This window comes from Meriones unguiculatus, chromosome X, assembly GCF_030254825.1.
Source record: "Meriones unguiculatus strain TT.TT164.6M chromosome X, Bangor_MerUng_6.1, whole genome shotgun sequence".
NCBI classification, from domain to species: Eukaryota; Metazoa; Chordata; class Mammalia; order Rodentia; family Muridae; genus Meriones; species Meriones unguiculatus.
In genome coordinates this window covers 26,167,208-26,191,218 of record NC_083369.1, presented here as the reverse complement: position 1 = coordinate 26,191,218, position 24,011 = coordinate 26,167,208, and the positions used below count along the sequence as shown (strand labels likewise).

General features: G+C 47.5%; 1 protein-coding gene across 10 annotated transcripts; it reads right to left on the bottom strand.

Annotated features, from left to right (window-relative positions):
• Nucleotides 1–935: 935 nt before the first annotated feature.
• On the bottom strand, nt 936–24,011 carry Med12 (mediator complex subunit 12). 10 transcript variants are annotated; one of them, XM_060374983.1, is made up of 46 exons: nt 23,723–24,011; nt 23,104–23,208; nt 22,718–22,909; nt 22,426–22,585; nt 21,799–21,980; nt 21,531–21,641; nt 21,165–21,419; nt 20,528–20,674; nt 20,150–20,249; nt 19,904–20,040; nt 19,546–19,677; nt 18,659–18,785; nt 17,726–17,955; nt 17,207–17,287; nt 16,922–17,092; nt 16,574–16,766; nt 16,356–16,406; nt 15,945–16,063; nt 15,608–15,751; nt 15,009–15,172; nt 14,651–14,782; nt 14,093–14,320; nt 13,773–13,917; nt 13,485–13,605; nt 12,929–13,030; nt 12,718–12,831; nt 12,289–12,464; nt 11,945–12,124; nt 10,849–10,920; nt 10,270–10,403; nt 9,942–10,103; nt 9,173–9,284; nt 8,925–9,014; nt 8,299–8,408; nt 7,932–8,067; nt 7,203–7,364; nt 5,557–5,934; nt 5,179–5,329; nt 4,839–5,044; nt 4,597–4,674; nt 4,451–4,505; nt 4,288–4,375; nt 2,326–2,581; nt 1,750–1,896; nt 1,478–1,559; nt 936–1,141 (listed from the first exon to the last, which is right to left on the bottom strand). In XM_060374983.1, exons 1-46 carry the CDS (start codon nt 23,819–23,821, stop codon nt 1,098–1,100), a joined length of 6,561 nt encoding a protein of 2,186 aa, XP_060230966.1. In that variant the 5' UTR covers nt 23,822–24,011; the 3' UTR covers nt 936–1,097. The 10 variants fall into 10 exon arrangements, with proteins under 10 accessions (XP_060230966.1, XP_060230967.1, XP_060230968.1 ...); XM_060374984.1 differs by having other exon boundaries at nt 16,574–16,718; XM_060374985.1 differs by having other exon boundaries at nt 4,848–5,044; nt 16,574–16,718.

Sequence of the window (24,011 nt, the reverse complement as noted above, 5' to 3'; positions counted from 1 at the left end):
TACCAGCATATTTGACACTTCTCAGGGATAGGGTGCAGCCTAGAGCTTGGAGGGTACCCTCCAGTTGTTCATCAACCACCAGGCTAGAGCAGGCCTCTTCCAGCCCCAGCTGGCCAGAGCACAAACAATCATTATAAAGCAGTTGGGGTCTCTAGCCCAGCCTTGGATTGAGGGCCCAAGGCAGAGAGACCACAAGGAAGGTGAGAATGGCCCAGCCCTTGTTCCCAAAGTGACTCTGAAGGAAGTTTTGAGTTGAGAATGAGCAACCATCACTCTGGGAAACTGCCACGGTGGGTTCTGTGAAACATGAAACTTCAGCAGCAGGCCAGAATAAAACTGGCCTCTCTTCCTACTAAAGCCACTCTGGATTTCTGTCACCCATTTTTTTTTCGACATTTTGTGCCCATGGCAAACAACTTTTCAGAAACGTCAAATTCAGAGGAGTTCTCTAGTCAGCTTGGTATATGATGGGGACCACATGAGATGACAAAATTATAGGTATTGTCTGACATCTTTGCCCCTACACTCATCTTATTGGAGATCCACTATCTGGGGTGTTGTGGAAGGATGATGGGGTTCCACTGATTTCTCTCCAACCTAATGAATCCCTTCTTCTAGTGGTATGTCCCCAGTGGAAGCAAGCTGTAAAGAAGTTGAGGAAGTGAGCTGCCTTTAAGGACTTAGGAGCTCATTGCAGGTTGCCTTTGAGTAGGGAAGAAAGAGTACTAATGCAGCCAGAATTCAGAAATGGAGGGCAGAGGGTGAGGGAGGGAGATGATATGGAAGGCATGAAGGCACTGAGTTGTTCATCCTTTCCCTGGTGCTCTCACAGGAGACCTTCCACATGCAGATTCACACACTTCTCTTGCAAAGAAGCTCTATGTATTGGGTGCAGCAGCTCTGGGGTCTCTCTCTATAAATAATGTACAAAACCCAACAGTTCAATGATTCATGTTAACAAAAATACTAAAAATTCATTAAAAACGGAGCCTGAGGGAAGGACCTCAACCACTACTGGAGCTCGCCCAGGAAGGGGACTGGGAATTAAGCAGAAAGGCTGGGCTCTATCCAGTGTACAAGCAGTTCCTCCAGGTGGTTCAGTAGCGTCCAAATATGTTGGTACTGGGCTGTGGCTGGGTATCTGTGAAAAATGAGAGACTGTCAGGGGTGGAAGAGCAACCAGGGCTTGTATTCAGGAGGGAAGCTAGTGAGCTGGGAAGGGAAAGGGGCCGCCACACTCTGGGCCTGAAGCCTGCACCTCAGCCGCTTGGGCCAACACCATCCCCTCTTAGACAGGGTTTCTCTGTGTAGTCTTTGGCTGTCCTGGACTCACTTTGTAGACCAGGCTGGCCTTGAACTCACAGAGATCTGCCTGCCTCTGCCTCCCCAAGTGCTGGGATTACAGGGATGAGCCATTGTACCCAGCTCCCATCCCCTCTTCTTCCTCAGATTCTTCTTGGGAAGGAGGCAGGCTTACTGGAGAGTTGTTGTTGAAGTTGCCGCACCAAAGCCGCTGTCTGTTGCTGCTGCTGGGTCTGCTGAAGCCCCTGGCGCTGGAACTGGGTGGAAATGGAAATAGAAGATGGAACTCCAACCTTCCACCTCCTTCTTCACCCATACCTCTTAGCCTCTTAGTGCTGTAACTGACCTCCCAACACTACCCCATTACACACTGTTCTTAGCATGGGTTAGCTATGTGCCCATTCTCAATAGCAATCCCTGAGCCTGTGGCTGTAGTTCAGCAGCTACCTGGGGCTGAGACTGGGGTTGGGGTTGGGGAGGAGCTGCCTGCTGCTGTTGCTGGTGTGGCTGCTGCTGTTGCTGCTGTTGCTGCTGTTGTTGCTGCTGCTGCTGCTGTTGCTGCTGCTGCTGCTGCTGCTGCTGTTGCTGCTGTTGCTATAAGCACATAAGAAATAATTTTAAGAAGAGCAAGGAATCTGTGACTTTGTATTGAAAAGTGGGAGCAGGAAGGAAAGGGAATTGGGGTCAAGAAACAGTGAGGAACTCCAGGTCCACATCTGAAAGAAACCAAACAGTAATCTGGAAGACAGTGTTTAATTTTCCCTTCACTATGATCCTCAGGAAATAAAAAGGAGCAGAGGGGAAGCATCAACAGGAGGATTGCCACGAGTTTAAGACTGGCCTGGGTTATAGGCTGAGACCCTGTCTGAAGAAACCAAAGACAATAAAAAGTACTAACATACTTCACCCATTTTGCTGGGTGCTTAACCCATTACCTCACATTTCATCTTGGGGACAGTGTGGGAAGAATATAACCTTTCCTTCTTGGACTCCCAAGTCTTAGACACAATCCCAGGGCCTTACCCGTAGGATCTGCTGCTGCTGTTGTTGCTGCCGAATGTGGTACTGCTGCTGCTGCTGCTGCTGCTGTTGCTGCTGCTGTTGCTGCTGCTGCTGCTGCTGCTGCTGTTGCTGTTGTTGCTGCTGTTGTTGTTGCTGCTGCTGCTGCTGCTGCTCAGGCAGGATGGAAGTTGAACGGACGCCTGCCTGGACACCCTGAGCACTCAACGCAGTCATAGTACCCATCATGGGTGTCTGCTGCAGTGTCTGGTGTGAAAACCTCCAAAGACAAGAGTTCCAGAGGTCAAAGCACAGGGCAGAGAAAGGGGGTGGTACAAACCCTGGGTCCCTGACCTGAAAGAAACTAACAAGTCATTGCATTCATTCCTCTTGGCTCTAACTAGAGGAGCCCTTCTGGAGTCTGACAGATTTCTAGGTCAGAGAATAAAACACAAAGACAATACTCCATTTTACTGTCTCATAACCTTAATGCTTAGGAATTTTTCGATTCTGTTTTAGCTATTTTTCTCTTATGAAAAAAACAGTCTGCACACAATAAGCATTCTATAAGTACCTATCAAGTGTTTTGTGGCTGCTATTGCTCTCCAGAAACACCCCCAGCTGTTCTGCTACTTCATATGCCCTTTCTACCCGAATCTGTACATCCGTGACAATCTGCAGCTGGGCTCCCTCATCATCTCACACCTTCCCCTGTGCTCCATCCGCTCATTCCACACTAATCTCTCAACACACCAAGCTCCTCCTCTCACTGTCCTGAGCAAGCAGTCCTTTCTGGGGTTATGTCCCAATGCATTAGCTCAGTATAAATGTCATATGTCAACTTGTCCCCTCTAAGCCAGGCCCCAGCTCCTTCCCCAGCACATGTTCCACACTACACTTTAAGACCTGCTCCTTTCTGTCTCCACTCAATCCAGTCCCATGTTTTTGCTCATGCTGCATCCTTTACCTAGAATGCCCTTTCTTTTCCCCTTCTCTACAAATCCTAATCATAGCTATCTTTCAAAGGCTAGCTTTAAACCATGAGTCTTTCTCTAGTGACTCTGATCTATACCTTTTTCCAAGTCCCATTTTATTTCTTGGCCTCCACTTGAATATCCAATTATGTCTTTGTTCCTACCATTCTCTAAATATTCTACATGGTATTTTTCTCTTTTTCTGTGTAAGACCTTTACTTCTTCTCAACTATGGTAAAATAAATCTTTGTGGTGAAGAACCATGTACTTTTTTCCTACTATTTTTCCTCACTCTAGTCCTAGCACAATGTTGGCTACACATCAAGCAATTACTCAGCCCACTCTGTTATTGTAAATCCCAAGTTGCAGGGCCTCATAATAGTTACCCAGGTCTTATCTAAGATTTGACTAAATTTAACCATGAAATTCATTTCTTAGTCCATCCTAGAGTTCAACGGCTTTTTCTTCCCTTGAGACAGGGTTTCATGTAGCTCAGGCTTGCCTCACTATGTAGCCAAGGATGATCTTGAACTTCTGATCCTCCTGCTTCCATGTTGTAGATGCTGGTACTACAGGTATGTACAACACACCAGGTTTTATGTAGGGCTGGGGATCAAACTTAGGACTTCACACATGCTATGTAAGCATGCTATCAACTAAACCATATCCTCAGCCTAGAGTTAACTGTTTAATGCTTTATTTAAGACTCCTTATCATGTATCATGTCTATAAACACCAGATCCTTTCTTATGAAAGTTAGCTACGCTTTCTTCTCTCTGGTTTCTTCTCTCTGGTCTTCAAGGAAGTGCCAGGATTGTAAATTTAAGACTATTGGGTCTCTAGGGTTCCTTCCAACTTAGGTCATTTTTGGTAATGGTTATGTGACCAGATTAGTGTCCCTGATATCTCCCACAGTTCAGGCTCATTTATCACCTGTTAGCATGGGATTTTCCCAATCAGATGTTTGCTTATACCTCAGTGTCCCTTGCCAGTTCATCACTACTTTGGGTACCTTTGAGTGGAAGTCAATCCGTGCCCATAGGTTGGGGCCTGCTGATGAACATAGCCACTGGGCCGCTGTTGCAGGTGGCGTGTAGGATCTACAAGAGTAGGATTGGTAGAAGGGTGGGTGCTCTGATAAGGCTGGCTGGAGTAGCTGGGGGGCACCATGGTACCTGCAGGGCCTGTGTGTTGCTGCAATCCCACATGAGAAACATAAGAAGTATAGCCCTGGAGGGAAGGATGAGAGAAAGAATTGGGGCATGAGGGTGGACAGCAGCTCGCTTCTCCGTCCCTGATGCTCATAGTCCTAAGCACTCACCTGGGAAGTCTGCAAACCATAGGAAGAACTAGGAGTCATCTGATGGACAGATGACTGTCCCAACATCCCCTGATTCTGCTAAATGAAAAAAAAAAAAAGAACTCAAATTCAGGAAATACTTCCTGCCATTTTCTTGTAGGCCTCCTACCCTGCATGTTCTTGTGACGGTCCAAAGTATCTCCTCAGTTCTGTGACCCACCAAAACCCCTCTCCCTGACAGTCCTCCCTACTGCCCCTCTCACTATCTTTGCCTGGAGCTGTTGGCGAAGGCGCTGTCCTTGGGGCACTGTGGGTTGCTGCTGCCGGTACACAGAGGTCTTATAAGATGAGGGTTCTAGGCCCATGACGGTAGTCATAGTTGTAGGCAGCACACCAGGGTAAGTTGGTCTAGTTGGCAGCTTCTGCATTGGTAGTCGCACTGGACGGTATGGGTCCACACGAGGGCCACCTGGAAAAGACAGCAAATTGGTCTCAACTCTTCAGCTCCGCTTTTTTTTTTTTTTTAAATAGTTCCAGCCATCAGCATCTCCCCTGGGGAGGGAGGAATGCTCAACTCCACCATTCCTAGTGATTAGTACTTACCAGCAGGTAGTGGCTGGTTCTGGGTGTACAAGCCCATTGAGCCCTGCCTGTAGCTAAGGTGGGATATGGAACCAGGATTTGCATGGTGCAGAAGGTCTGGAGGCACTGTCACACCATAGGGGCCACTCCGACCTGGACCCATGCCATAGTCCTACATGGGTGCAGAGGACAAAGGTAAGTGAGTTACATCAGTTCTGGGTGGGGAGGTGAGGGTGGTGAGGGAAAAGAATGTGAGGAGGGGTGACACTGATACAATTCACTGTTATGATTCTAATGGCACCCCTTCCCCATGAACCCCACACCTCCCATAAACCAGGAACCTTAACTCCCTACTACACACAAAGTCAGAAGTGGGCTTAGGTAGGGATGGGGACTGGCCTCGGTCTTAGTAGCTGGCTGGCTGCGTTTCTTGCCCTTAGTAGACTTCTTCTTGCGCTCTTCGGTACTGGGAGGAGCAGCCCCTGGTTTGTCAGTCTTGGGAGGTTCAGGAGCCTTTTTCTCAGGCTCTAGTAGGGTAGGGGCTGGTGGCTCCTCATCTTCTGGGGGCAGAGGTAGTGGCTCCAGGTAATAGGTTCTGGGCCGAGGCCTCAGGTGTGTATGGTAGAGCAACAGCCGTTGCTGCTCCTCCCCTCGTGCTACTCGGCGGTCCACTCGGACTGTGCCAAACCAGGCCCAGGAGAGTGGTGCTGTTGATGGCTTCAAGCCCTCAAAAAGATCCCAGGGAGAGATCTTTTGTTTGGTGGAAACTTGTAGACCCTGCTCCCCCCACCCCAAAAAAAAAAGAGAGAGAGAGAAACAATGAGCTGTTGAAAATTGGAGAACAGGAGGCAGGACTTGAGAACTTATAGAAAGGGTAAAATATCTGTTGACAAGTTTTCAAACAAGGAAAGAGTTTTAAGTAGATCAGGGAAAGACAGGCCCTGACACATGGATGTATGCAGGAGAGAATATTTTTACTGGGACAGGGTTGAATTATAGGAGAAAGGTGTGGAGGGGAAAGGTGAGGCTAGAAGGGAAAGAGGTACTGAAGAAGCAGAGAGGGAAACAGATGGTGAGGAGGAGAAAGGCTGAGAGAAGATGAGATGGATAGAAAGAAGCCAAAGAGGCAGAGGAAGGAAAACAAGGAAAGGTAAGGGAGGGCAGGAAAAGGAAAGAGAAAGGAAGGGAGAGGAAAAGAGAAGAGAGGAAAGGAGAGAAGAAGAGAGGAAAGATAAGGAAAACTCAAGATGACAAAGAAAGGCAGTCAGACAGAAATAGGAAAAAAAAGACAGAGGGGTAGGAGCAGAGAGACAGGGAGGGGCAGGAAGAGGAGAGAAATAGATGGGTGAAGAAAGCAATCAGGAGAATGTGTAAACTAATAGGTTTCAATATGCATTTTAAACTCTGCATTCCCTTTCTCCTTCTTCTATGCAGAATATGGTTAACCCAGAAAAATATTGCAACTAAGCGCTGGATAGCTGGCCCCGTGGTTCAAAGTCCTTGCTGCTCTTGCATAGGGCCCAGGTTTGTTTCCCAGAATTCACATCAGGTGGCTTGCAACCACTTGTAACTCCAGTTCCAGGGAATCCAACTTCTGGCCTCCACGGGCACCTATATATGTAAGTGGCATATATACAGCTGTGCACATAATTTTTTTTAATCCAAATACTGAAGGTGACATGAAAAATAAAAGAGGTGAGTTGAGCAAGTAGAGACATGGAGAAAAGAGATAGGGTGTCAGCAGAATGGTGACAGAACAAGAAAACAGTGAGACAGAGAAGAGGGTAGGACATGGAGTAAAATGGGAGAGGGTAGTGAGACACAGGTAGAAGTAAACATGAGACTCCAAAAGAAGGGGAGGTAATGTATAAGGAAAGATAAGTCATTGGCTCAAAACCCCACAAATGATTTGCAGGTTTTCTTGGGGAGAGCCTAATGTGCTCCTGATTTTCATATATTTGCTGGAGTTGTGAGATCAGAGATTAACCTGGGGTGCTGGGTGTGGCGGGGGGGGATAAAGGGCATGGGAAGACAACAGGACATGCCTCCTTTTTGAAGATGGAATCAAAGCCAGCAATCTTGTTGCCCTTGGTGTCGATAAGGGAGCCCTGTGGTTCACAAGTTATGACGTCTCGGTTCTGCTTGGGTAGTGGCAACAGTTGGTGAACCTTTTCCAGACTGTCTGATTGGCGTTCCCCCAAGTCCTTCTGCAGACATAGGAAGGTGGGTCATGAGTTCAAAGATACAGTAAAAGAGGGACAGGCAGTCTCAAGAGGTAGCACAGAACATAGTGGGTATAAAGAAGACACTCAGAGCTGACCGTGGTGGTGTAGATATATAGTACCAGCACTTGGGAGGCTAAGGCAAGATTATTTTAAGTTTGAGGGCCAGCCTTGGATATATAAAGAACCTCACACCCTGTTTCAAAAAAACAAAAATAATCTCAGCACTTATGCAACTGAGGCAGAAAGATTGCTATGGGCTCAAGTACAAATATAGGCTATGTAGTGAGCTACAGGACAACCTGGGCTACCACATGAGATCCTGTCTCAAAACAACTAAACAAAAAAATTTAAATTACAAAAAAAGGCAACGGCACTCAGTAAATCCCCATTGCGCAGATGAAAAAAAAGGACAGACAGGCAAGGGAAGGGAAGAGGGCTCAGATCAAAACAAGTTATCTCATTCCCCACTCCCAGGATGCACAGTAAACACAGTCAGGGCAGAAGGAGCTGAGCCTCCAGCATCTCCAAACCTTGCTCTTGACTTCTCACCTGAAGCTTCTTCACCAGGTTCATATATGCGCGTTTGTTTTCCTCCATGCTGCCTTGCGAGATGCTGGACATGTCTGCAGCCAATGTTCCATTGATAAGCACACTCAGCATATCCAGCACAGTAGTGAAGAGCTCACTGTAGTAGGCAGGAAGCCAGGGAGAAAAACCAGGGGAGCAAAAGTTTAGGAAAAAAAAAATGGGCCAAGAGGTCACAGGCAGAAAGAGATACTCAAGATGTCATCCCAAGGGGCCTGAGATCATTGTGGTGAGGGTAGAACCAGGGCCATGGAGCGAGTGGTTCCTGCAGCTGGCATGGGTTAGGGAGTCCTTCAGGGCATGACCTGCATACAGGGCTGGGGATGCTCACTTATTAGACTGCATGTCCACGGTGCCACTGATGATGATCTCCAGGAGGAGCTGGGCCCACTCTGTAGTCTGCTGGGTACTACGCTGCACCGTGTCAAACATGCCCCCGACCTGCCAGGGCCACAAGTCAGTCAGAAAGTTGAAGCTGATGGTCAGTTCTTGACAAAAGCTTAAGTTAGAACCTGGTTGGGTGGGAGCTGAGACCCCCCAACCCCCGCCCCACGGAGGCCTTGTCCTGTCACTTGTACCTATGATTTCCTATTCAGTCTTAGGTCAGTGGCTGAATTTGATATGTCGGGATTTGTTTCCTTACTTATAAAGACATGGGACTTGTGCTAAATTCAACATTCCATAATGGGTTTCTAGTATTTCTAGGGCCCAGCCAGAATGTCGAATACTGGGGCAGGGTTCCTGTAAGCATACAAGGTATTCAGTTTATTGGATCCTGGCCACAATTCAGTTCCTTTAACCATTTTAAGGTCCCGCTTCCTTTAGGAAAGTGGTGTTAATATTGGAAGACCTCAAGGAACCCAGGGCCTCCATTCTCAAACCTGTCCCACAACCTGGGGCTTCTTAATTGTATCTCCAGCCCCACCCTTTCTTCCTTCACCCCAGATTCACCCTCACCAGGTTGAGCCGAAGTTTGAGTGCCTCATGCATTAGCTGCTTTGGTTTGCAATCATCTAAGTACTGGTTTTCTCGCCAGTTAATCACAATCTAGGATAGAAACAAGTTTGACACGCAACTCAGGAACCTTCCCTTCTCTCCAGTCCAAATCACCAAACATTTTTATCAGAGAATAAGGAAAGGCCTATGCATATAGCGGCCACTTAAGAGGACCTCGTGTGTCACCTCTATGGCCCGGATGCACATACCTGGTGCACCTGGCTGTGGAGGGAGGCAAGGAGCCCTTCACGTTGCTCATCCTGTCCTTTCAGGCACGTCAGAACCAGTGATAGGAAAGGCTGCTGGCTCAACAGGGACATGCTACAGTCACAGGGAGGGGGAGGGCAAAGAGAGAAGGAGACCGTTGGCCAAACACCTTCCAACGTCCTAGTCCCAGGTTCTACTCTTAACGCATTTTTTCTTTATATTTCATTGCTGGTTTTCCACGTATTTTGTTTTATGTGCACGCACGTGCATATGCTATGGTGCACATCTGGAGGTCAGAGGAAAATCTTGTGGGATTTGGCTCTCTTCTTCTGCCATGTGGGATTGAGGGATCAAACTCAAGGCTGACAGCAAGCATTTTTACCCATGGAGCTATCTTGCTGAAACCTAGATTCTACCTCTAAGATGTGACCTTCTGCTTAGCCATGCCACTCAGAACTTGACTTGCCACTTACTTTTTTCCTTCTTTCTTTTTTTTTTTAATTATTTCTGTTTTTTGAGATAGGGTTTCTCTATGTAGCCCTGGCTGTCCTGGAACTTGCCATGTAGACTAGGCTAGCCTCAAACTCAGCAATCCCCCTGCCCTTTGCTTCCCAAGTACTGGAGACAAAGGTGTGCACCACCACACCCCACCCAAATGCCACTTTCTCATGAATCCTGTTCTCTACTCTGAGCCCCAAAGTTTATTCTTCCCTGGGCCTGCCATCTCTCTCCTTTTCACTCTTCAGTCCTCACCCACCAGACCCCCTTTACCTCTTCTGTTTTTGTCGATCTCGTTCCTTTCGGGAAGAGGAACCCAGATGCTGACCCTTCTCCAATTCCTCCCCAGCAGCTTTTAATACATGTCCCTGGACTGAGGTGGGCAGTTTGGCAATGAGAGGAGCCACCAGCCATACACCAGAACGTTCTAGAGAGCTAGGAGACAGAGGACATAGGGTCTAAGGGGAGTCAGGGGAGCAAGACTGAACAATTTATCATTTCTTTTCTCTGGGCATGTCCAGTATCACCATTTCCAGAACATCATTCGTGCTATCAGTAGAAAATCTCATGAGGCACAAATCCTAACATGTTTCTACCCAACCTGAGCACAGGTTTGGTCTTGCTGCTGCTGGGCATGTTGCTTGCTGTACTTCCAGAAGATGACCCTGTCTCTGCTGACTGTTGGAAAACCTCGATTGTGGCCTTGGCAATGTTCTCCAAGAGAGAGTTCATCTCCTGAGGAGGATGAAAGGAACAGAAGTCCTAAATAGGCAGTTAGTAGTGAGGGGAAACATGGCAGGAGAAATGGGAGATGAGACTGAAGGAGAGCACAATAGAGGTTTACAGCGGGGACAAAACTGTGTTGGAAGCTGTGCCCTCTTGTGCCTCCATAGCTCTATAGTCCCCTACTGTCTTCTTCTTTGCAAACCTCCTTACATCTGCAGCCACAGAGGCAGAATCTATGACCACCATACCCATACTTCTCCACAGCAAAAGGCTCAAACCTCTCAGCCCATTTCTCTTATCAATAGCTCCATGTGTCTACCATTCTCATAGCCCCTCTTATCTCTTTCAGTCAGGAACTGAGGGTAGGACCTCAGCTCTTCTCTGATGGCTGATATCTCTGATTCGGGAACTGGAGATGAGCCTGGGAAAGGGAGGGTCTAGGATCATTACTTACATTGCTGGGGGTCTGCTTGATCATCAGCTGTAGTTCCAAGGAGGACTGGCGCATGGTCCACTGGTCTAAGTTCTGGTGGTAAAAACCCCATTTCCAAACTAGTCACCACTGTGTCAGCATTTTATGGCTAATTCTTACTCCCCCACAACAGACTCCTAGAAGTTAGAAAGGGACCTCTATGTCCCTCTCTTTAGAAAAGACCACATTTAAACAATACCAAATCACAAAAAAAACTAGTGTTTTACCACGGTTAAAAGTATGGTTTCATGGATATTTCTGTCCCAGAGCCTCACAAAGTTCTACTTAATAGTTAACCTTTAAATACCTAATGTTAAGGTTGAAACCTAACTCTGTTGTTTTATATCAGCTGCCCAAAGTCCCCCACAGAGTCTTTAAAGGACACTCTTTCAAAGTCTTGCAGAGATTGGAAAGTTACTGTTGGGTAATCTCTCTTCAGCACTATCTCCTCCAGGCTAAAGAGACTTCATTCCTTTAGTTCTTCCTTCATGACCTTATTTTTCCACTCCAGTCAGTCAAATGTCTGAAGCAAACAACATGATAAAGCAAAAGGGCACAGGCACACCTGAGTCCACATACTGGCTCTAAACTAACTGGCTCCTTGTGTGACTTTGGATAAGTTAACCTTTAGAGCCTCAGTTTCCTAACTGGTCAAACAAGGAGATTCATATTCACTTCCTAAGGTCATAAATATCAAATGAAAAACCTGAATGCATGGTGATGTGCACACAGTGCCTGTGCATGAAGTACATTTTCGACTGCAGTAGTTATTACCACTCACTCACTGAGCCACAACCAAAGTGCCATATATGTAAAGCCGAATCCAGGCTTCTCAGAGGCAATTTTTCCACAGATGAGCTGTACTCAGTCCAGATAGTTGTGCACTCACCTAACAGCCTAATTGTTGAGGGCAGCCCTAACTCTAGACCAAACCACTAGATCTGATCTTAGGCCCTTGTTGGAGATGTTTTTCTTGCTCCCATTATCCTCTATGCTTGTTCATCTAATAATTGAACAGTTCTCACTGTTTCCAGGTAGAGTCCTGTGCTTCCCCCAGCAACCCAGCACCTTGGCCCACCTTGAGAATACGTTTAATGCGCTGCCGCTGGGGGTTTTCTCCGTCTTCATTGTCCAGCAGTCGATGTGGGTAGCAGATGAGCTGCATGAGGCGCTGGGCCTGGGCACTACTCAACACTGGGTCTTGTAGATCATTGCTATCCTCACACAGTGACTTAAGGCAACGTTCTCCTACCCATTCCTAAGGAAGCTGATAATTAGAAGACAGCAAGCAACCCCAGGAAGTTGTGCCAGGAACAGGTAAAGAACCCAATGTATAGCAGGGAGGTAATGTGGTCATAGGCTAGAGACAGGACTATATTACATTGCAGCATTTAGGTGGTGTGGGGGGAAGGTAAAACTGACCTGTTGGCAGATGCTTCGAAGCACGTACTTGGCATAGACATCCAGACTTGCTGTCTCCACAGAGATGTTGCGGCCACCCTGTCTGCGACTGCTACTACCACCTCCTCCCTCCTCTTCTGGAAGTTCTTCTGTCCCTCCCGTCACAGTGAAGCCTGAACCTTTTAGCTCCGCATCCCCTGCGGTTCATGGGTGGGAGATAGGGAGGGCAGTGTGAGATCAGAACAATGTGTAGAGAGCTGTCCTGGCCCACAGAGGCAGAAATTCCCCAAATGAGGCCCCATGAAACAGAAATATACTCCTCTCCCTCCCCTTTTCTCCAAAGGTCAGAGAGACCACCTTTGGGAGGGAGAAAGACTGTCCCTGTAGTTTAGTTGGCACTCCACCCTATATACACTTCTGGCATGTGTCTCTTCCTGCCACCCTGCATACCTAGTACAAACACAGCCTTGAGAACAGCAAACACAGCTCCGTCCACGATGCGGTTCTGGGAGGCAGCCAGCAGGTGGCGGTCACAGGAGGACCGGATTCCAACGGTAGGTTTGTCTGCCAGGGAGCAGAAGTGAGGGGAAGCAATAGGATAAAGCAGTGGGCTGGGAGAGTCAGTTTCTATGACTGCCTGCCTCCAACCAAAGTCACTTACTTCCATCAGACTGGCAAGGATTGAGTTGTGGTGTCTTGAACAGGTGGAGGAGGATGCGGCAAGTAAGCCTGGCCCCTGGCTCAGAATCTTGCTCACTACAAGCTAAAATGAAGACAGAGCATATCTGAAACGAATGAAACCAAACTCTATGCGTGTGTATATGTTTGTTGGGAGGAGGAAGGGTGACATACAAGTGAGGTGGAAGGAGAAGAAACAATATAATCCTGAAAGGGAAATGGAGCACAGAAATGTTACACAGCTGAAGGATCAAAAACCTAAAAGGCCCACAGGCTGAGCTGAAGCTCATGCTCAAGCATGAGGAAGGTATTGGGTTCCATCTCCAGACAGAGTGTATGTGTGTGTGGGAGGGGGACGGGGGGTGACATTAAGGCTGCAAATTCAAAATAGGCTCTTCAAGCCTTCCAGCCTGGAGTGCAACAAAGGACTGGCCTGGGAACTGCAGCACGATATTCCACGATAAGAGGATGACTATGGAGTAGGTATCCATAGATGATGGGAGTCCTGATATTCTAGGGGTTACAGATTGGTTCTATACCGGCATTGAGGAGTGAAGGGATGGCAGCACAGCGAATCAGGTCTTCTAGGAGCAAACACTGTCGCGCAATGAGGATGGCAACAAAAGTGGCCAGGGAATCATGAAAAGACAAGTCACTGACCTGAAAAAAGTAGACAGACAGTGAGTCAGTATATAGAGAAGGACCCAGCCAGTGCGCCACGTCTCCACTCTACTCAACTCTGACCCTCTTTGCTCTTGATTGTAGCCACATGTCTACCAAAGAGGTAACTGCCTCTTTCTCCAGCAAGACCCCACCCAAAGGCTTACGTCTACATTGCACAGGAGATCGTTGAAACCACAAGTGCCATTGTTAGAGGAGCAGCACAAGGCTTTAAGAACTCCTAGCCACTCTGCACTCAGTGACTTGCAATAGCCAGTCAGCTCCGCACACAGGATTGCGATGTCATTTACCCTAGGGGAGAGTACAAAAGCCCTCAGGAAAAGTCTTGCCCCACAAAACCTCAGACTCATAACTTCATGTCTCTGCCCCCGTGACAATGAAAGGTATAGTATCTTATGGGTAAGCCACTCCTCCCAATACCAGGTGGAGGCATGATGGCCATTTCTCAACTCAATATGACCCACACCTATCAGGATCATGGTGTCCCACGCAGACGTGCATGAGAGCATTGCAGACAAAGCTGTAGCGGTTAGCAGGGTTCTCACTAAGACTCTTGCCGAGCCCCGTGTAGGTGAAAGTGTGAGCAGAAGGGTTCTCCAGAGTGTCAATCATGAACTCCGGTGCCCAGCGCATATTGGATTCTGATGGCTCCACATTGCAGTAGATGGTGTTCTTCACTTTTGAGCAAAAGTCACTGCAGGGACAGGGGAAAAAATAGAAATACTGAAGATCTAGTGATGTATAGGGTTGGGCAGGAAAGGGGAGAAAAGAAAAGGAGTGAAGGATGGAGGACCTTGGGAGAAGAAAAAGGGAGCTGGGCCACAGCAGACATGGTAGGAAGGGACCCACATGTTAAGAAAGAGTGGCCTGTGAAGGCAAGGAGGAAGAAGGATCACTTTCAGTAATAAGTAACAGAAGGACATAGTCCTTAATGGTCTTGCACAGACAGGAAGGTGCCGAGGTGTGCAGTAATGGGAAGGACGTTGGACTAGCCCCATTCTCTTACCCCTTCTACCTCTCTTACCTGAAGAGTTCCCCAAATTTGCTCTTTAAATGGCTACAGGAGGTATACAGATCATAGAGATAAGCAAGGATACAGCGCTCTGCAGAGGAGCCATCTGAACGGTTCATTCCATGTTTCACTACACCACAGAGCCTGTCACAGAGGCAGGGTAGGGAGGATTAACAGGTGATAGACAGGGCCCAGGGCACAAAGGCCCTGTCTATCCACAAATTCAAGTATCTTGGTTGAAGTTATTCCTACCCCTACCTTAGCAGCAGACTCTACCCTACTATGTGGACCCACATGTCCTTCCTAGGCCATCTCTAAATGGCATTCGCCAGAACCCTGCACATTTCAGTTACGCTGAAACCCTGCTTACCCCTCAAATACTTGTGCCATCTGGTCTTGGTTGAGGATGAGGCAGGCGTGATAGTGTCGAAGGACAGCCACAATACATAAGCATAGGCTGGTAGTGTAGCTGCCCACCAGATCAGATGATTTGAGAAGGAGCTCAGCCTCAACCACACTCAGCTCATTCAGCAGCTATCAGAGAAATGGAGGTGAAACATGAGAAGTCCCTTTTATTGAACATAACTTTACTTTCTATGAGGAACTTGGCATGGCTAAAGCCTGAGCCCCTTCTTGCTGAAGCCACTTCAGGAGAGAAGGGTCAGGTTACCATGCTCCAGTGTCCTGCAGTGTACCAGCAGTGTCTCTAACTGGTCTCCAGGACAGCATGCTATGAATGCCACAATGGGAGGGTGGTTTGTGCCCAAAGCTCTAATCTGTCTCTTGGGACTCCCCAGGGAGCACTTAAGTCTTTATTCCAGCAGTCTTAGCTCATGTTCCACTCCCCCTGTGCTAGTCTTCCAGACATCTAAACAGCCTGGGAAGCTAGCTGGAATCTCTACTTTTGTCTTCGTGACCCTACGGAACATGAATTCCTTCTTCTGCCCTTATCACCTCCAACTTCCCCACCTGAATAGCAAAGTCGATGAGGCCACTGATGCTCAGTGAATATTCCATGAGGTCGAAGATGAACTGCACATGCTGCACCAGAGGCAAGTGGTATGACATGCCAAGGGCAAAGCTCGTGATCTGCTCCAGAACATTCCGGGAGACCTGATAAGGGCAGTGCGAGTGAGACAGGAATGGAAGGGAAGAAGACCAAGGGAAGCAGTAAAGGATGGTAGTGGAAAGGGGATGAGAGCAGCAGGCTTAGCCTGCTTAGTGGGGGTTGGGGCGAGATAAGATGAAAAGGAAAACAGGACAGGAAGCGAGAATGTGGGAGAAGGGGGTTGGCAGAGGCCCACACCTGAGCCGTGACCTGGTGTTGGTCATAATGAGAAAGATGCTGGAACTTAGCAAAAATATCTTCAGCAGTGGGGAAGGCTTCAGGACGGCTGCGGCGTCGCTTCTGCCCATCTTCCCCACCTGAGGGGACAGTTGAAAGCAATGAGTCAGGACAAAAAAGAAAACTAGTTGGTCGGGTAGGGGTGTGGAGAAGGGACTATGATAGGAAGGGAGGAGGGGAAAACAAAAGGAGGGAAGGGAGGGAAAAAACGGGGAGGGAGGTCAGGAAGGGCTGGGGTAGGGACAAACAGGACAATGAAGCACACGTTTAAAGGACCACAGACTATGTGAACCCCAGAGGAATGTGTACGGGGAGGTGCTAAGTTAAGGGTGGGAAGGGGAGAAGGGCAGTAAGGGGCTTACTGTGAGGTACCTAAGAATGTCAGGTCTCCAGGATTCAGAGGCACAATAGGAGCAAGCTGGTCTGTAGAGGGGGGGAATGAGGGGGAAGTTTCAAAAGGACTAGAGCTCTCAGGAGACTCCAAGAGACAGGACATTGGGACATGACTGGGGAGTGCCCTACACTGGGCATGGGAAGACTGACTAGGGCATTCTTAGGGGAGTCTTCTATTTAAGGAGCCTCAAACCCACCAGTCTCTGCTGTCCCTTTGCGGTTCAGAACCTTCAGAATATCCTTGGTAATCTTCTTGATGGCATGGCGGGCATCATCTCGTTGCTTCCCCACCCCAAACAGTACGACCAACCGCTGGTTGCACTCATGGCTGCATGACTCCTCCTGCATCCCAGCAGCACCATCAGACTCCATCACAAGTCCTTCCCTCCTCTGAAGAGCATGCTTTGTATCTCTCAACACTCCCATGTTCAAGCCCCTTCTCAAACACACCCACACCCTTGGGAACGGGTCCAGCCCCTCAGCAAATTCCTTAGATGAACATCTGGGCTTAAAAACAGACCATCACAAATGTTGGAAAACAGTACCTGTGGGATTGGAAAGTGTGTGGCATACTGCACATGTCGTGGCTGGTCATAAAGAACCCCAAGTGTCCCCTCGAGCTTCTCTTTGGGTGGGGGTTTCACTTCCTTTTCGACATCTGGTTTCTCAGGGGATGGGCTTCCCTTCCCCTCACAAGGCATAGTAGGAGAGAACAACTAAGAAGGTGAAAGGGCAGAACATTCAGGGGAAGCAGGAGGCATGAAGAAATTCCCAAAGGAGGCATAAAGGGAGAACCAAGGCACTGGATTCTTCCATGCTCAGGATCTTACTGAGAAATCAGGCTTTTCCATGTCCTCAAAGAGCACACTGGAACTAGGGTCGATGTCCATAGATTCAGAGAGGCCTGGATCCTGAAAGCATATAACAATGCAAGGGCTTCCTTAGTCACAGGAGCTGGCTCCTCAGTATCCAGGAAAGTACACAGAGAACCACATCAAGGAGGCATGAGGAAAGCCCAAGTTCTGGATTCAAATCTTGTCCAGTTACTTATATTTGTGTTTGTGAGCCTAGCCTTTAATGGCTGAGCCATCTCTCCAGCCTTTGTCCAGTTACTTAACCAGTAAGTAAGTAAAGCCTCCATTTCTATCAGCTTCAAATGGAAGGCATAGTACCTCATAGACCTTTTTCTGAAGACCAAGTGAAAGACTTATATGAGACTACTTATAAGCCACAAAGTACTGAGAAAATACTTAGTATTCTTGAGTAAAAGAGACTCTCAGAGGCTTCTAGAAGCTGTGAAAATAGGAGTATCAACAGTAATAATTAAGAGCAAGGAAAAGGTCACACACCTCCACCTTGCTACTGCTGCTGCCTTCGGCCTCCTTGCGCTCTGGATCATCCACAGGATCATCAAAGGGAGAAGGAGGCCGAGGACCAGGGGCTCCAAATGCAAGGTCCCCCCGGGAGATAAGAGTGCAGGTGTACATGTTGTGGGAGAAAACATCATGTCGGATCAGTTCACAGAACAGCAGTACTAAGTTAAAGAATTCCACTCGTTCACTCTCACTGCGGGGATCAGCTACAAGGAGGGAATGAGGAAAGATGAGTTAGCAGAACAAAAAAATGGGACAAAAAGAGGGAGGAACATGTCAGTAATGGCGCTCTTAGACTACTGCAGAGAGACATCCCTGAGGCAATAACAAGAACAACAACAATTTAAAAACTGCCTAGAGATATGAAGTATGGTTAGTGGAGCTGGAAAAATGCCTCAGCAGCTAAGAGCATTCACTGGTTGTTCTTCCAGAGGGCCTGGGGTTTGATTCCCAGCACCAACATGGTACCTCACAATTGTCTATAAACTCCAGTTCCAGGGCACCTGATGCCTTCCACTGGCCTCTGCAGGTACCAGGCATGCACAAGGTACACAGGCATACTTGCAGGAAAAATACCCACATACAATTTTAAAAGAAAAGTGGGGTTGGCTTTACCACTTAATGCTGACCATCAACACCTCACAATGATCAGAGCATCTTTGCTGCTGTGCCTAAAGTAAAAATGCTTTGCTCGCATGCTCTTGGGTTTATTTTTTTGCAGTTCTCTCTATTCTGTTAAAATTGTGAGACCATCAAGGAATAGAATTATGCCTAAAAGTAATTCTGCACAGAGCCCAAGACAGAAATAGAGACCAGAAGATCCTTCTTTTATGTTTTCTGATGACACAGCTTGTAACTGAATCTAGGCAGTTACAATACTATAATTTAGAAGGTTTTAGGTGTCCATACTTAGCATGGGAGCCTGTGTATCCAGAAACTGCAGGAGGACATCCTGGAAAATGGGTGCACTAGGAGCAGAAAGGGAACCAGAGGCGACGGAACCTTTCTCATCAGCTGTTTCAGATTCTCCACAACGCTGTAAGAGGAGAGAACAAACTGAGGAATTTTTTCCTGATTCTTCACTCTTTATCTATATAACCTTGGAAGTATCACCACTCCATTGCACACTTTTCATTTCCTTTGCCAACTCGCAATAACAGCCTTGATCTCTTTGCTAACGAGTTTATCCATCAGTTCCTTTCTATTAGTGCCTTATGTCCTTAACATTCTCTGGTAAATTTATCACTTTTGTTTATTTGGTTTTGTGAGGCAAGATCTCATGTAGCTCTGGCTGGCCTGGAAGTCACTTTGTAGACCAGGCTGGTCACAAGCTCATCAAGATCAGCTTGCCTTTGCCTCCCAAGAGAGTGCTGGGATTAAAGTCAGGCACCACCATGCCCAGTATTTTCTATAAACCTTTTTTGAGACAGAATCTCTCTATGTATCCCTAGCTGTTCTAGGACTTGATAGATAGACCAGGCTGGCCTCGAGCTCACACAGATCTGCTTTTCTCAAGCTCCTGAGAGCCAGGATTAAAGGTGTGCCCCACCTGGCTTTTTAACTTTTGAGATTGTTTTTCTAGCTAGTCCTGGTTGACTTTTTAACCATGATCCTCCTGTATCTGACTTTCAAGTGCTGGAATTACATGTATGTGCCAAGACAAGAGCTCTCTATCTGTTGTTTCTAATCCCTCTTGTCCAGTCCCAATCTCACTACTACCTCAATCACGCCAAGATGTCCAAACCCAGTTAGATTCTTTCCATTGGGCAATTCATTCACTTTTCTTTGCCTCTAACCTCAGCCTCAATTTCAGCTTGTCTCTTCTCCAGGAGCTTGGCTACTACCATAGCGCGATGTCGACCAGAGCGCTTGCAGCTAACAGCCCACTCACATAATAAAGATACTACAGCATCATCATCGGAGGAAATCTGTAACCAAAGGATTTGACAAGGATAAGTAAGGGAAGGCTGGGGACAAAAGAAATGAGTTCCTCTTTCTTTAAGACAAAGCCCCAGCTAAAAACATCTTGGGCCCAGGAACCAGGCAGAAATCTCTTCAGGAACCTCCTGGTTTCAATAGCATACTATACCTTTGCCTTATACATACTGCTTCTCTTGCAATGTTTTTGCTCTTTCTGTTTCTCTTCTTACTCACCTCATGACCATCCTTACTAGGCCCCAGTCCAAAGATTCGATTACAAAGGGAGTCAAGAGAGTTACTAAAGTCAGAGCGCTCAAAACTATGGCTATCCAGCACTTCTAAAGTATGGAGCACCCGTCCAATGGTGAAACCTAAGGACAAAGAGTAAAGGGGACTTAACTAGAGGCTCAATGCATTCAGATTCTCAGATATCTATGAAACCATCACTCATCATTTCTTAGTTTCTGTCCTGATACCAACCTGCAGTAGCTTCCTGACACTTATCAAAAGACCAGCGAACCTCAACTGCTTGTCCTCGCTCCTTGATCTGTTGTTCAATCTCTCGCAATTTTGCACGGACCTGCAATTAAAAAAAAATAAATAAAAACTCCAAGGAAACACTCAGATACATTAAAGGCTAAAAAAAAAAAAAGTAGCTAAAAGCTAGGCATGGTACGTCTGTGATCTACCACTTGGAAGGCAGAGACAGAAGGATGGCCATTAAGTTTGGGGCCTGCCTGGTCTACACAGCAACTTTCAGGCCAGCAAAGGCTACTCAGCAAGATTCTGTCAAAAAAACAAAACAAAAACATAAAGCACATCCCAACTTTGAAGTTTCAGGGGAGCGTTTAAACTTACCTGCTGAGTGAAGGCACTGTTACCCTCTGGCATGGGCAAGTTGGAAGGAGCAATAGGCAGGTGGTCAAGTGGTGAGCCTGTCTTAATTCGGCTATCAGTCAAGGAGTAGTGCCAAACTAGGGCACTAGGACAACATAGAAGGATGGTCTGCCAGATAAATAGATACATCAAACCCAGTTATCACGGCTACCTCTCTAGAATCCCCACTTATTCCCACTTCCCTTGGGTTTCACATCTCAATTAGGTTTTTACTATGACTGAGTCCTTGGGGCAAGTATCATTCCTGATCCCCCTCCTCTTTACCGTCCCCTTTTTTAATAGTATTCTGAGCCATGGTTTCATTTGGCTATGTAGCTTAAGCTACAATCCTCCTGCCTCTTCTTTCCAAGTTCTCGGACTACAGAAATACACTATTATACCCAGATTCTCATACACTTTTCCTAAATAGCTTTGGGCTGACTACTTAGCCCTGGAAGAGAATGTCCAAAACCTCTAAAAGGAAATATCTTATCACAGAGAAACAATAATCTTTGACCAGTTACTTGGTGCCTGCTCCCACCTCTGAGATGGACTCACACCCCATTCTCCAGGATGAGTAGTCAGTTCTTTATACTTTCTTGGGCCCTTTAGTACCTACCTGAAGGATACAGCTGAGGCCAAAAACCAGGGGCCGGTGCTGAGGACACATAAGCAGGTCACTAAAGGGAGTTGAGGGTGTACTGCTAGTTGGGGCTTGAGGTGCAGGGGTAGTGGGCAGAGAACTTGTTGACTGAGCAGATATAACATGAGATGAGTGGCTGCTCACGCCATCCAGCTGTAGAGCCAATCTCCGGGTACAGAAGTAGGCAAGGCGGCGGGACAGATAGGCAGACTGAACAAATTCCCCTGAGTACTGTGAAAATATGACCAACACAGCCCCTAGTTTCCTCCAGAAGACACTGCTACGATGTTTAATTCTTACACAAACCCCTCTAAACATTCCCTTCGTAGGTATAGGTCTTACTCGAAGCAGAAGGGGAAGCAGCAATTTAAGCAATTCATCCTCTCCAGGGCGTATTTTCTCAAAACACTCAAGCACCCAAGTCAGGAACTCATGTCTGTCCAGCATTCCATCCTATGGATAGCAGGGAACTATTAGAGGTAAGGCAGATAAAGTGAATGGAAGAATGAAGAGAGCCAAAATAGTAATGTAAAAGGCAAATTCCATTCTATATGGACAGCACAGGATAAGGTACAACTCAATGCCATGGACATCATGTCCTTGCTCCTACCTGAAACATGAACATGGCAAGCTTCTCATTGTAGTCCCACTGCCTGATTGCCACCTCTACATCATGGGGCAAGGGTCCTACAGCAGAACCACAGGCTCCACTTCCTGCAGGCCCTGGCCGATAGTATTCAGCCATTTTCTGTAGCTGTTCCCATAAGTACTTTGTGATGATTTGAGTCCATTCTAAAGAAAATATGGAAAGGGAGCTATGTGATACTATTCTTAGGCTTAGAATACTCTGTATCCCCTATCTCCACCCACAATCACCACAGCTCTGGGCTGTATTCATCCTCTTAGCCTGTAGACAAATGCCACCTCCTTAAAGCAAGTAATCATTATGTCCACTGAAGTCTCAAAGAACCTTCTGTCTACTCTTTTGGCATTTACCACATTCTATATTTAATTACGCTACATATGCCTTAGCATCTTCACTAAGATCCAAAGAGCAGACATTATATGCTGGTCATCTTTATAGCCCAGTACCTGGACAAAGCAGATAACATGCGTCCCAATTGAGTGAATGCAAGATTTATGCAGAACCAAGGCATACTGGCTAGGAAGAATTATTCTAAGGCTCTATCACTCCCTGAAGCCATCAGTGGTACACCAGGTGTACAGAATCACTTACCAGTGAAGGGGTCAGCAGTGTTTTTCTTCTTAACCTTAGTCTCAGACATTGCTGCATAGTAGGCACAGGTCATCTTAATGAGCCAGGCAGCCCGCATCACAGGCACTGTGTATTTGGCTAAGTACCCAAACACTTCTTCCTTCTTACTGAAAATGGGGACCTGGATGGACATCACAGACAGAAAAATCTCTATTACCCCAGGAGCTGACACCATGTAGTCTAATCTCAGAATATAGGTAGGTACCTGACACATTCCCCACTTTGACATTAAGAACAGGAAACAGTACCTCACCTTTTTGGCTAGGTGTGTGAGTGGTTTGGTGCCAGCCAGGTCAGTGAACCAGGTGTTAATAGCACTCTGAGATCTTGCAGTCACCAGCCAGAAGTTGTCCTTCTGGTTCATTAGGGACTTCCTGCGACCAGTGTCAGAGAGAGTATTACAGCGTAACTTCTCTGCGATAATGCTGCTGAAGTTGGAACTGATCTAAAGGAAGAGAAGTATACCTCAGGGGGATAAGAAGGACAGGTGGTCCCGCTTTTCCTGTGGAAATGGCAATGTGGTCGCACTGAATTATGAACTCTGCCATTTAGGTTATCCCTTTTTAGTTTCCCCAACCCAGAGCCTTTGCTCCTCAGATTCTTCCAGCCTTTTCCTTCAGCCTGGCAGGGTTGTCTCACCTTGGCAGGATTGAAGTTGACGTTCTTGGCACTGCCATGTTCATCCCCAGAGACAGCAGGCTGATTATTGAAACCTTGTTTTACATTCAAAGCCGTCAGTTCATCCTGAGGCAGAAAAACAGCATTTTAGCGCACCCCCATTCATCTTATAGAAGAGGTTGTAAGAGAGGGCAGAGGGGAAGGTAACAAGGGAGAAAGGGAGGACGAGGATTCTGAGTAGAAGAGATTATTTAAAGCCCAGCCCTTATGTTCATTTGGACCCCACCCTCAGCCCCACAGTCAATGAGGAGTACCACATCTCCCAGAGCGACCTCAACATCACTCTTCCCTTGAAGGGACCTCACCAAACTGGTCCTAACTTTCGGAGGTTTGTGTGTGAGTGTCCACATGAGTGTGGAGGGGGGAACCTCTGGTGTGGCTCGCAAACCATTGCCGGCTCAGCAACCGGAACTGCCGGCAGACCCTACTCTCGGGCACCAGTTCCACTCTACTCTTCCCCCTTTTGGGACTTTTGCTCTCACCTAATCGCCCCGCCCCCCCTCCTTCCCAGAACTGTCAGTGTCTCTTTCTATACTAATCACCTGCCCGGACCCGTGGGAACTGGGATTTGTGAACGCACCTCCTTCTGTTTGGGATCTTGAGGGTACACATCGGGAGGCCCCAGCCGCAGCCGCTTCAGGGGTCGGTGTTCATAGCTCAAGATCCCGAAAGCCGCCATCTTGCCCAGCCCGTGCCGCCGGAGGCGCCTACAGGGCCAGGCGAGGTGGGGAGGGAAGGGGCGGAGGGCGGAGGACTGGAGGGAGCGCGGGGACAGCAAGCCAGCCGGGCGGCGGTTGAGAGGACCGAAGCTGAGAGAAGGGGGGTGGCGGAGGCGGGGCACGTTAGTAACTCTCGATTACTGCCGGAAA